The sequence below is a fragment of the Camellia sinensis genome, chromosome 9, assembly GCF_055761805.1.
Source record: "Camellia sinensis isolate YWXY chromosome 9, ASM5576180v1, whole genome shotgun sequence".
In the NCBI taxonomy this organism is placed as follows: domain Eukaryota; kingdom Viridiplantae; phylum Streptophyta; class Magnoliopsida; order Ericales; family Theaceae; genus Camellia; species Camellia sinensis.
This window is the reverse complement of record NC_138969.1, coordinates 155012293-155025401: the sequence shown is the minus strand read 5'-3', so window position 1 is coordinate 155025401 and position 13109 is coordinate 155012293. Positions and strand designations below refer to the sequence as shown.

General features: G+C 32.4%; 1 protein-coding gene across 1 annotated transcript; it reads left to right on the top strand.

Annotated features, from left to right (window-relative positions):
• Positions 1-4386: 4386 nt before the first annotated feature.
• LOC114273794 (nonsense-mediated mRNA decay factor SMG7-like) lies at positions 4387-10967 on the top strand. Its single transcript, XM_082889468.1, is given in 9 exon segments — positions 4387-4584; positions 5669-5823; positions 6171-6776; positions 7028-7150; positions 7271-7482; positions 8694-9324; positions 9327-10025; positions 10151-10857; positions 10859-10967. Coding segments are annotated over 8 exon segments (3072 nt in total). The 5' UTR covers positions 4387-4584; positions 5669-5760; the 3' UTR covers positions 10890-10967.
• The last annotated feature ends 2142 nt before the right edge of the window (positions 10968-13109 follow it).

Sequence of the window (13109 nt, the reverse complement as noted above, 5' to 3'; positions counted from 1 at the left end):
TTTTGAAAATTAAATAAATAAAATATCAATAAAAATATATGTTATTTTTTAATTAAAATTTTAAATAAATTTATTTTAAAAAATAATAATTATTAAATAATGAAATTAAATAAAACATCTATTAAACAAATTGAATTGATCAAAAAACACTCAAGAAAGTCAAAATTGTTCAAGAAAGTCAAAATTGACTTGTGCGTGCCTTGTACACGTCGATTTTCCGTCCAAATGTCTAACCACTATTAACTATTGGACCATTTTGAGCCAAAAACCAAGCTGCAAGGGCAAAATTGAAACAATTAAAAATGCAGAGACCAAAATAAAAACATGAATAAACTTTTAATTTTCTTTTTCATTTGTTTTTTTTTTTTCAAAATAAAGTGATCAAGATTGATGGCTATGATCTTTAACCTTCGTCTAGGAAGTAAGTTGATTTTTTGACTTAAATATAGACTAAAAAATTTCGTTTAGAATAAATTTTTTGATTTTTTTAATTGCTAGAAAAGAAAAATTAAAATAATTATGATTTAAATATAATATTTTATTTTATTAACTTTTTAATATATTTTATTATTTTATGACTATTTTAATCCTAAGATACGATGCCAAACGAAGCCTATCAACATTGATGACTATTCAAAATCAAATAAAGGGATTTTGTCCTTGTGGGACCCTGATACACCTACCATGTCAATCTTGATTATACAACATTTCTCTACGGGGAAGTTTCTCTTATCTACAACAAACCAATCAGAATTTTAGAAGATTTTTTTAACACTTGAATAGTTGAAAAAACACCCCAAATAACCCTCCATCTCCACTTTAGTCCCCTTTGGCAACTTAATTTTTTTGATTAAACTAATGAAAAAAAAAAATTAAAAAGTCAAATATCTCAATAATTCATGATTTTTTGATACAATGAAAAAAATATATTTTCAAATACATTAACTTTTTTACATTTTATAAAAAAGTTAAAAAAATTAAAAAGAAAAAAAAGTAAAACACCTATAAATCTCAAATAATGATCTCATGAACTGTTTGGTTCTTTATTTTGTTTTTCCCTTATGGTTGCAAAGGTCTCATTTTAGTGTGAATTACATAAATGACCACATATAAATACGCGTGTGTTATGTGTTGAGGGTTAAATATGAGTTTTCTCATAATGTTGAAATTAGCTTTGTTTGGTTGGGAGATTTGGAAAAGGAAAAGAGAAAAAGTGTGTGAAATTAGGTGAAATATAAGTATATTTTATTTATATTTCACTTACATTTTCCATTTCCTTTTCTAAATTTCTCCACAAATCTCCCAACTAAACACAAACATAACACTTCAAAAAAATTCCTTATTGTATTTTTCTAAACGTAACATTCTAATGTAACACACTAAAAAATTTCTTAATGTATTTTCTCAAACTTAATAACGTAACATTCCCAAAAAATTCTTTAATGTGTTTTTCTCAAACATAACATTTCAATCAATGTAACATATAAAAACTCTTTAGTGTACTTTTATCAAATGTAACGCTCTAATGTAATGCACTAAAAAATTATTTAGTGTAACAGTTTAATACAACACACAACCATCACTTCAGCTACTAATCATCTCAAAAAGAATCTTTCACACTTCACATTTCTATGCTCATTCTAAAAACGAATTAGAAAATTAGAAAAATGAATTACAAAAGGGCATTCAATTAAACTCAAATGGTATCAAATCAAATAAATACAACTTTTTAAAATAACAAAACTAATTGATTTATAAAAAAATTCTCAAGACTAAATGAATTAACATTGGGGTGTTTTGCGAAAATGGTTAAAAGTTGATTTTTTTAGGGTTTTTTTGACTTTTTAACTTATTTTTTATTTATTTACTTTTTTTTGTGAGAGAAAAAATGGATTAAAAGTTGAAAAGTGACTTTTAACCCATTTTCAAAAACAGGCCATTCTCTCATATAAAATTTATGAATAAATTTTTTACAAACAAATACGAAAAACACAACTCCCAAACGGGATTTTAGGCCTTGTTTAACAATATCATTTTTAGTCTAAAAGTAAAAAAAGTCACTAAAAAAATCAAAAAGCCAATAACCTATACTAAAAAGTCAAAAATTTTCATTTCTCTTGACTTTTTGTATATCTTTTCGTAAAAAACTAAAAAATTATTCCAAACGTACTAATTTTTTTATATTATATTTTAACCAAAAAATTAAAAAATTATTAAAAAAAATCTGTTCCCAAATAGTTAACCCCTTCTAGTATCCAACGTTGTCAACACCAACTAATCAAGTTGTGTAATCAATTATTTGAATTTGATTTAAAAATTTAAGGAGAAAAATATTATTTAAATTTAATGTATTTGTTATTAACAAGTTCTCCCGAGGCACGAGACATTTTCTTATTAAATTTAATATATTTTTAACTTTTTCAATTATTGCAAGATACTATTCACTGGATCAATGACTCAAGACACTCGTTAGCATTTACCCTTATCATTTAACTAATCTTAAGCAAGCTTTATTCCATCCGATTAAGTCAAGTTCAAAAAAGTTGAATTTTTATATGATTCTATAATGTATATAAATTTATTGAATCAAGATTGAATAAAGCACGGGTAAATTAACAAGTTTATAGTGTATTTAAAGTTGATTTGTTTTCATAACAAGTCAATATAAAATAAATTTTAACGAATAATTGTTCTTATAAAAATAAATAAATAAATAAAACAATTGCAATTAAATTTTTGCACAAATTACACTTATTTTAAAAAGTAATGTTACTTTTCTTTTTATATTTAATATATATTTTATCATTGAGTATACATATATTTGTATAATATGTATTTTAGTTACACTTAATTTTCCTTTATGATAAAGAAATCGATATAATTATATTAAATTTATTTGATAGAAAATGACTAAACTTTAAAATATGATCAATCATGTAAGGAGAATTCTAATACACCCAAAAGAAAAAAAAAAAAAAAATACATATAATATGACTTCGACATGACTTCAACGTTTAAGTCATCGGACTTGGAAAAAAAATAAAATTAATTTGAGCCGTCTTAGTCAGATTTGCGGATGCAATTCACTTAGCCTCGCATTCGGTGTCTTAAATTTGTGCGGTTTTTTCCGTCTCAATAAGAACATGAGAGGACGGTATTTATTTTTACTAATTATATAAGTAAATAAATAATTTTTATATTATATGTCTATATGTGATTTAATTTGTTAAATTTAATAAGAGTAACACACTAAAATATTATATATTTCATTTTTTTTTAATCTCTCATTTTTTTTATTTTTTTTTAACTCTCATTAATCATTAGTATTTATTCTCAAGTTATGCTTTAGGTTCCAACTCATGGGTTGAAACTACACTTCTATTCGGTTTAGTTTTTTAAATAAGTTTTGAATTTTGAATTGTATTTTAAAAGATAAATTGTTGAAAATAGCTTTGAAAGTTGAGTTTGGTTATGAGTTTTAAAAATAGTTTTGGGATGATTTGTAATTTTTTTTGTTTTTATTTTTTAGTTGAATAAATGGGTGTAAGAAAAAATTTGATTAATTGATGTGTCAAATGTGAGAGAATGAGAGAAGAGAGAGGAGAGAAGGGAGAGAAAAATTGATTGATTAATTTATTAATAATAAAAAGAGAGAATGAGAGAGGAAATAGAAAATTGAATTCTGAATTGTATTTTAAAAGTTTGTTAACCAAAAAAACTTTTTATTTTTTATTTTTTGATCTAAATCATATTTTAAAAACTAAACCAAACATTACAATGATTTTGATTGAATCGTGTGGGGCCAACAATCTTAGGTTAATCATATTTAAACGTGTGTGGATTTCTATATCGGTATGAATTTGGATATTATTTTCATTTATTCTCTCTTACACTATATCAATTTTTTTTCTCATTAGTACCATCTCATCTAAAAAAAGCTGACAAATTACGCAAATACTTCCTAGCCCTTCCCTTACAACCTTTCCAATTTTCCCCACTCTGCCTCGTCCCCACTACTCTAACAAAATAGGTAATGAGAATGGAAGAATGCAAATCGAGGACAATCTAACCCGTCCCATTGCAATTCCTAGTCACATTGGGCCATAGGAGATGAAGGATGAACAAATATCACTTTGGTGATAACTCAATCTATTATAATGAGTCACAATTAAATATAATTTTTTGTAGATAACTAAACAATCATAATCAATTATAATTAATTTTAATATAAGAATTTATTGATCCAACCACCACAATTGACCATAATAATTAGCAACCAATATCAATTTAAACTATACATAAACTCAAAAATCAAAATAAAAAATCGGATTGTGCCATGACCTAATTACAATTTAAAAAATGATGACCAAGAAAGTAAAATATATTCTAATTGATCTAGCTTGAACCACAAGTTACCCTCCCCGCCCAAGTCTCTCTCTCTCTCTCTTCCTCCTCTCTTTCTCTCTCTACATGTGTACCTTTGTTCTTGGCTAGTTTGTGGGAACTGTTTCTGGGCCTTCAAAGTCTTTGCACTTCATTTCATGGGTCTTTGTTAATTCTTCACATACTTCCAGTGGGCTAAAGGTTAATATATTCTTCATTTAATTCAATTTTTTATCTTCTCATGATCAAGAAACTTCCTCAAATTCTGTATGATGGATCTTTATTGCTCAATTTTGATGCTATCATTTGGGATTTTCATTTTTTCCCCCTTTCCAGTTTGTTGTTTCTTTAGGTGATGTGATGACTTCTTTGTTGATTTCAGTGACAAATCTTTCAATTTACATGAATTCTTTTTTATCATCTTGTCTATTATCTGTAATTATGATCAATTGAATTTTTAATTATCTGGGTTAAATTAAATGCTTGATTAATTGACTTCTGCATGTTTGAATGCCTGTCTCAGAGTTTCTATATTATGAATTTGTCAGTGATGATGATGATGATCCTCATTATCATCTACTGGGTGGATTATTTTCACTGAGTTAATCTTTTTCCTTTATTGTTGGATATAGTGGTTTGAAAATGATATATAGCTAGGGTAGGGTTTTGGGGGGCTTTAGTCTATTGTGATCAGTGATGAATTCTCTTCATTGAAGTGATAAGTTGATGCAAAACATGGAGTTCAATGTTCATGCACGCGGACACGGACTTTGACATGGAAGCTTTATTTACAATTTGATAATTTTTTGCTTTTAGTATTTATATTTATTTTTTCTTTAAGTATAGGTTAATTAGGAGTGTTATTAATATTCAGTTTCCTAAAAGAATGTTTGGCGTGGTATTATTCAGAGTTTGATTAATAAAATTTGAGAGTTTAAAGGTTGTGGCCCTTGCATTCTTTTGACATTGCATTTGGATGAAACATTTTTGTTTCTCATGGCACTTGAGCTGAATGAATCTCATAATAGCAAATGTTTTGAAGATCAATTGAATGAATTAACAGTTATAGACTCATTGCAGTGCTCTTTTCATCACTTAATAATACAAACCCATCGGTTTGCATTTCTTGTGCTTGATAAAAGTCTGATTTGGCAGAGGTTTAAAATTTAGGCAAACACTGTATATATTGTTCTTCTTACTCACAAGATGTCATGAAGACATGAATCATGATATAGTTAATATCTCTCTGTCTTTATCTTAAATTTCTGATGGATGGATTCTACAGTAAACAGGTCGGCTATTTTGCAAGCACAGACATATTGCTCCAATACCAAAAAGTTTGTTCACAATTGACGAAGCTTCTTGTTTGCGCTCATCATGAATCCTGATTCGTGCATTCCCCTTAAAGATCACAGGGAAAGGCAGAATCCTTTCCTTGAGGTAATTTTGTGAATCCACAATTGCATCCCAATTTTCACTTTTGTGCAAGATTTTGTATATTATTGAAGGCGAATGCTAACAAGTGCCCATGGAACATCGTTTAATATTAGAATTTGTGTAAAAAGTGTTTTAAAGATTAAAATTTTGAAAATGGTAAAAGATTAAAACGAGTTTTGAAATCAATGGAAAGTGTTTTGAAATTAGAGAAAAGTATCTTGTGGTATTCACTTTTTTGTTTTTTTGGTCTTTTTCTTATGCCCCAGGGGCACTTGTCAGCAATACCTGCTATCTAATTATGACAGTAGAATGCATGAGTTGTGAATGTTGAATTTTTGCTGTGCATTCAGGTTACTAATGCAGAAAAACAGTTGTGGGCATTCATCCATTCCAAAGGCCTATTGCAGACAGAAGTTCAAGACTTGTATCTCAAAGTTCGTTCTGGTTACGAGAAAATCATTCTGAACAATGATGAAGGGGTGGAACTTCAAGACATTGAATTTTCCTTATGGAAGCTTCACTATAAGCATGTTGATGAATTTCGTAAAAGAGTTAGGCAAACTTCTGCAAATTCTGAGAGTACGAATTCATCAACTCTACTAAATGTTGCCAATCTGCAGAGCAGCATAGATTGCCATATGGAGCGATTCAAGGTATTTCTATCAGAAGCAACTGAATTTTACCAAGATTTGATCACAAAACTCAGAAGACGTTATGAGCTACCTGAAGATCCTTTGTTTTATGAAAACCATGACATCTCATGTGTTGTTGACCCTGCAAAATTGCGAAAGTGTCAATTTTCATGCCATCGCTTTTTAGTTTGTCTTGGCGATCTAGCTAGATACAGGGAACTGTGTAAGAAGCTTGATTTTCCAAGACATGACTGGTCAGTTGCAGCAACCTACTACTTTAAAGCAACATTAGTTTGGCCAGATAGTGGGAACCCCCAAAATCAGGTATTTCATTCTATATCACGCTCTACTCAGCTCAGGATCTTATTATGGGTTTGTTTGGTTGTCTCTTCACTTATTTAATTGTTTTTGTTGTTGCTTTTTTTTTTTCTTTTGTTTTTTTATGCTAAAGCAACTTTTGAAAATTCAACAACAGAATTTTGCTGTTTCCTAATATGTGAGTTGCTTTTAGAAATATTTTCGAATGCAGGTTTTGGAAATAGTTTGGTATATAATTTTTGTGTTTTCATTTGAAGTTGGCAGTGTTGGCAACATATGTTGGGGATGATTACATGGCCCTATACCATTGCATAAGGAGTTTAGCCATTAAAGAACCTTTTCCTGATGCCTGGAATAATCTTATTTTTCTCTTTGAAAAGGTAAATATGTTCTTCTCACCTTATTTTTGCTTATGAATAATATCTTTCGACATTCCTACGGATTTGTAATTCATTTCTTTTATTCCTTGCACTACTCATTTGCTTCTTGTGATTTTGCAGAACAGGTCATCTCATTTACATTCACTTTCTAAGGAGGCCCACTTCAATTTCTTAAATCCATCTGAAAGAAGTACCTCACCGAATGAATCACAATCGCGCTTTCATTCCTTCAACAATGATACACTGCAAGGCACTAAACACAGTTTCTCGGCAAACAGTGATCTATGGACTCTTTTTGTCAGAATGATAAGTTTCTTTTTCATTGAATCCAGGTAATCCATACTTGCAGATTCTCCTTGCAATATTGGTTCTATATAGCATATTCTATTATGTATGTAGTGATGTGTCATTTTGTTTTTGATATGTGGTATATACATGAAATGCTTTGGTGATGCATCTTCTTCACTATAATATTATCCCTTTTCTGTTGTTACACTGCTTCATATATTATGTTTTTATCCACTTATTAAGTATCATCTTATTCCTCTGTCCCTAATATCCTCATCTACTAACCTAATCTTCATTAAAGATACGGTCCTTCGTAGAAGTTCTATAGCGGATCGACCTTTGATTTTGAGTGAATGTTCATCTGCTAGCCTCATAATCCATGATTAAATATCGATACAATCCTCAACTTGACCAGGACATGTAACAATGATATGGGAATGTCGTGAGTCATGCTGCGAATAAATTGACAGTTTCCCAGTTGGCACTGTCATTTATCCAGAGCTGAACTCCATTTCATGAGCCTAAATGGCACCGCCACTTAACTTAATTGTGGAGTACACTTAATTTTTGGTTAGATCCTGGAACATGAAATTACATCCTTCCATGAGTATCTAGGTTATTTGGAGAATGTTCTTGTTCATTTACTTTGAAAAAGTACAAAATTCACCATCTTTTGTGTTGTATTCATGACTTGAATTTAGATTATGGTTCATTTGTCTTCTCTTTTTCCTGAAATGGATTGAATACCACCATTTATCAAACTTGCAATATGAATTCTTGTGAATTTTTATAAATAAATAAATAGATTATGGTTCCCACAACGGACGGCTTTACAGTATTTCTTAATTTTAACAGTTTACTGTTTTCATGGCATCCACTCCCACCATGGGCTTAAACAACACAAAAAGGAAGTGGGTCTTACACATTTTACATGATACTAAAGGATGCCTTCGAAGTTTCAAAATTGACCTAGACATCCCTCTGCTTACATGGTTACTTAAGCACTGCCTTCTTTGAAAATTTTATGATAACCCAAGATTTAGCATGGAAAAGAAGACTATTAGGATTTTGATATATTTGAAATGATGTTTTAAATCCGATATGTAATAAAGACAAACATAACATCAAGGGTACTCAAATATTGTTTCGAACTTTAGGGGATGTCCGAGTAATTTTCACCTTATGCATTTTTGGAGTTTATATTTTGTTTCTATCTGAGACGTGATGTAGGCTTTAAGATTTTGATTCAATGCAGCCTGGATGAATTTCCTTGCACTTTCGCATCGACCATGAGAGAGATGGACTCTCTGTTGGCACTAGATGATACCGAACTAAAATCTACATTGGAGTGTTACCAACATATGGATTCATCCCAAACAGGCCCTTATCGAGCCCTTCAAATGGTCTCTGTACTCATATTCATCATCGATAGCCTAACTGAAAGATCAGAGCACATGGAGGCAATGGAGAAAAACAACCCTATGTTGATACAATCGGCGTTGACTGCTACATACATTTGCATGGCTCGCCTTGTTGAGAGATGTATGACGGGTAATAAACCTCTGGAACTCACCCCGCTTCTGCCTCCCGTGCTTGTGTTTGTAGAGTGGTTGGTTGGCGTGCTCGATAAAGTAGAAACATATCATGCTTGTGAAAAAGTAAGAGCCGCTGTATCTTATTTTTTCGATGCTTTTGTCGTCCTTCTAAACCAACTTGATAAGAATGAGAGCAGATTTAAATATGAAGACCATACAGCTCTTTGGGAAGATCATGAATTGAGGGGCTTCGCACTGGTAGCCCATGCACACGAGTTGTTGGATTTCGCGGGTCATTCAACAAATATGGGGAATTTTGAAAGCAGAAATGTGTGTCGTGCTCACCGCATTTATTTCATGCTACAACAAAAATTGTGGACAGATCAGATGGTTCTCCAAAGTGGATCTTCTTTGATAATTTGGGGAGAAAATTCTGCGGAGTAGAATCAAAAAAAATTCTGGACCAGAGAGATGCAGAAGTAGCCGAGCTCAATTCAGATTCAAAAGTAAAAGGACTCTATTGGCATAGACAAGCAGGAGTAGCCGAGTCTAGTTCAGATGTTGAAGTGAAAGATCCCCAACAGAGTAAACGTGGACACACCAAAGAGAACAGGAGAGATATCATTGGAGAAAAAGAAAGTCGCCGGTTTGAAAATGGCAAATCTGTTGCTGTAGAAGAGGAAGAAGTCATTCTCTTTAAGCCCATCACGAGATTTAACTCGGTCCCCATCCATACTTCTACCACGGATGATGAAATGTATGTGGAAGGTAAAAAGGACCAAATAACACCCTCTAATGAATGCTTTCGCCGTGCCACATCACTGTTCATGGCGCAAAACCAGATGGATCCTTTGAGTTTCTGTTCTGATGCTGGTAATTTCAGACGCAACACGCCATTCAAGCATCGAGAGCCTCTGTTGAAGGAAACTGCTACATATCCGGCTGGGCCACCTTCACTCAGTGCTTGGGTCCTAGATAGAGAGATTTCACAATTTGAAAAGAGAAATGTTAGGGATCATGAAAAGTCTCTCATGAAAATGATCATGAAAGATTTGTGACCCTTAGATTACCTTGATTAGTGTGTGGTGCTTTATTCTAAGTGTAATCTAAAGGTCACAAATCTTTCATGATCATTTTCATGAAAGATTTTTCATGATACCTAGCATTGCTGATTTGAAAAAGCGAACGAAGCAAGGACTTTTTTGAACCCGGGTTAAGCCCAATTGACAAAGTAGCCCCTGATTCCTTGACCGGTCTCTCTATCAACGAAACCAAAGATTCTATAATTGATTCCCAGCAATTTCCCTCTCCTCCTCCCTACTCTGCTCCCATGCCATCTGCACCATTTCTTCCCGATGATGCCATTTGGTTTAGTGGCGATTCCATTAAAGAGACAGATGGTATTCTTGGTGCATCACCGCTTAGCAGCTATGCGAATTGGTCGGGTAATCATGGACTGTTCAGTTTTGGCCCGAGTATTCCAAATTTGGGTAATACCGGATACCAACTGGTTGTTGGATTGAGTTCCTCATAATGGCTTCACCAAACGAGTCAACAAAATCAACAAAATCTTGATCGAGCCAGTAGTCAAGCGTGGCCGGTTCACTTCTATGCACCGGGAACCCTTGGAAATTTTTATGGTGCTCCTCACGACAACGCGTCAAGGTTTGATCTTTGTGACGGGTGGGGAAACCCCTTGAGTCCTCCTCACCAGTTGGTGTATTTGGAGAGCCCGCAACTGCACACGGGTGATCAAAGAAGGGAGAAGCTGTTTCATAGGCCGAGCCGTGACGGGTGTGGTGGTGCCTCGACAGAGTTTAGAGCTGAGCAGCCACCACTTCTTCAGTACCTCAAAGAGAAAGAATGGCATTTGCAGACAGTCCCAAGTGAGAGGTCCTACATATATGGGGAATTAACACTGCATTTTGACATATTTGTTCATGATTTAGAGCATTTAACATGATGTAAATGTCAAAAAAAAGAAAAAAGAAAAACTAGTATACGTTCTTATATAGATATATATTTGTGTGTGTTTGTAGATATGTATATTAGTTCTAGTGCACCCTCTAAAAGAGAGGTCTAAGAAGAGTTTGCATTAGAAAAATCTGATGTTTGCAATGGTTACATGGTATAAATTACTTTGTGGTTATCTGATATTATAATAATGTTTGAGCTTATGATAATAATATTTCCCTTAAATATGGTTATCTGAGAGAGCAGGATTCCAAATTTCAATTGAAACATGAAAATTGGAATAGCAATCCTTCTCTAAGAACGTAAGCAGAAAAGATAACAAAACCATACAAAACCGTACAAGGGAAGTATAGTGCAAGTTCTATGTTTATTTGATTTGTAGCAGTAATTTTGTGAGAGTGCAACTAATTTTTCTTTGTATTAGTAAATTAATATTGTATTTAAGTTTTTGATTCAGACACACACTCACACACTCCAAAAAACAAAAAAATTAAAAAAAAAAAAAAGAAGAGGAAAGGGAAAATAAATATATTAAAAAGAGTTTTTTCCCTCTTTTTTTTTTGGGGGGGGGGAGGAATTGAGAGAAAAATGAATAATATTTGTCAAAAAAATCATTTATTATATAATTACTCATAAAAGATAAATATGTATAAATAATTTTATTTTCATGTCACTACAAAATCCAAAATAGAGTGAACAGGTGCTCATATTAATACTGTAGGCTGGAAATCTAATGTGATGTAGGTCAATCTTAACGAAATTTCAAAGACTATTGGCCACTTTTCAACTCAATTATTTAAAAATAATTTTTTCCTGAATTTTTTTTACTACTTAATCTTGTCCACCGAAATTTTCTACCTAAATTTTAGCCATTTTAATTTCAATCTAATGGTTGAATGCCAACAATCATCTAATGGTTCCACTTCTAACAACCAACCATAGTTAAGTGGTTAGAACCATGTATTTTGCTAAGAAGTCATAAATTTGATTTTTTCTTCTTTTCTAATGCACTTAAAAAACAGAAGTTTGAATTGGATTTTTTCCTCAAATTTATGTAGAGAAGTTAACAAGTTTTAAAACTATTATCAGGTGATAATGAGTTATTGGGTAATAAGCATCACCTATGTGTCAACAACCATAGTAATATAAAGGATGCATAAACTAATTCTGTATCAGCAGTCATAATAATACAAAATTCGAGGTGGAGGAGAAGCAACAGAGACTTCGGAGGCAAGGGGGTTCTGAGTCACAGGGCGATTCGAGGTCATCCAAGAGGTCTAGAGGTTCTTCATCGTTTCAGTCACCACCACCTTGGACCGGATCTTCTGCTCCTCTATTGGGTAGGAGTTTAGAGAGTACGAGCTAGAGTCGTGTCACTTGTTTCCGATGTGGCCAGCAAGGCCACAGGGCCATAGTTTGTACTCAGAAGAGTAGGACACCAGCAACAGACGACTCATTCTCAAAGCTAGTTTCAAGGTAGGGGTCAGCCGCTCATTTGCTACCAATGTGGTCGGTCTGGACATGTGAAGAGATTGTGTGCATAGTTGGTAGGGACGATGTAACGCCCTTAAATTTATCCTCCATTTTTATAATTAAAAACATTAAATATTTTTCAATCGTTACAATAGACACCATTAAGAATACAGTCTTTTACTCAAATAATATCTTTCTCATTGAACTATTCCAGGTGAAATTTGTATCATTGTTCCATAAACTTACAATCTTGAGTGATAGTAGTTCAAAGAGCAAGAAATTTCAAAAGAGTAGTGCCTTAATGGCATATACATTTTCAAGGATGGCCCTTGATTAAACAAAATTGGACATTCAGTCCCAAATCATAAAAGAGCTTCGGAGCTTCAGCAAGTAACAACCATTGAGCCTTCGTGTTCCTTTCAAAACACATTTACTACTAAGTCACTTGGGCAGAGTCACATCATCAATTCCTAAAATATTATTAGTTTGGGGTGAACTAATGCCCAATAGGAATATTATTAACAGAGTATGTAAATGATCGAGATGCATATGATCATGCTGTGTTAAGAAATTCCGCATTTTTGCTTTTAAAATCAATGATGCTCGATGCATGATTTCCATTTAAAAATTTTCATCCACAACAATGGGATGGTAATTACGCTATGACGTCCCACTCAAGAGCCGTGAAA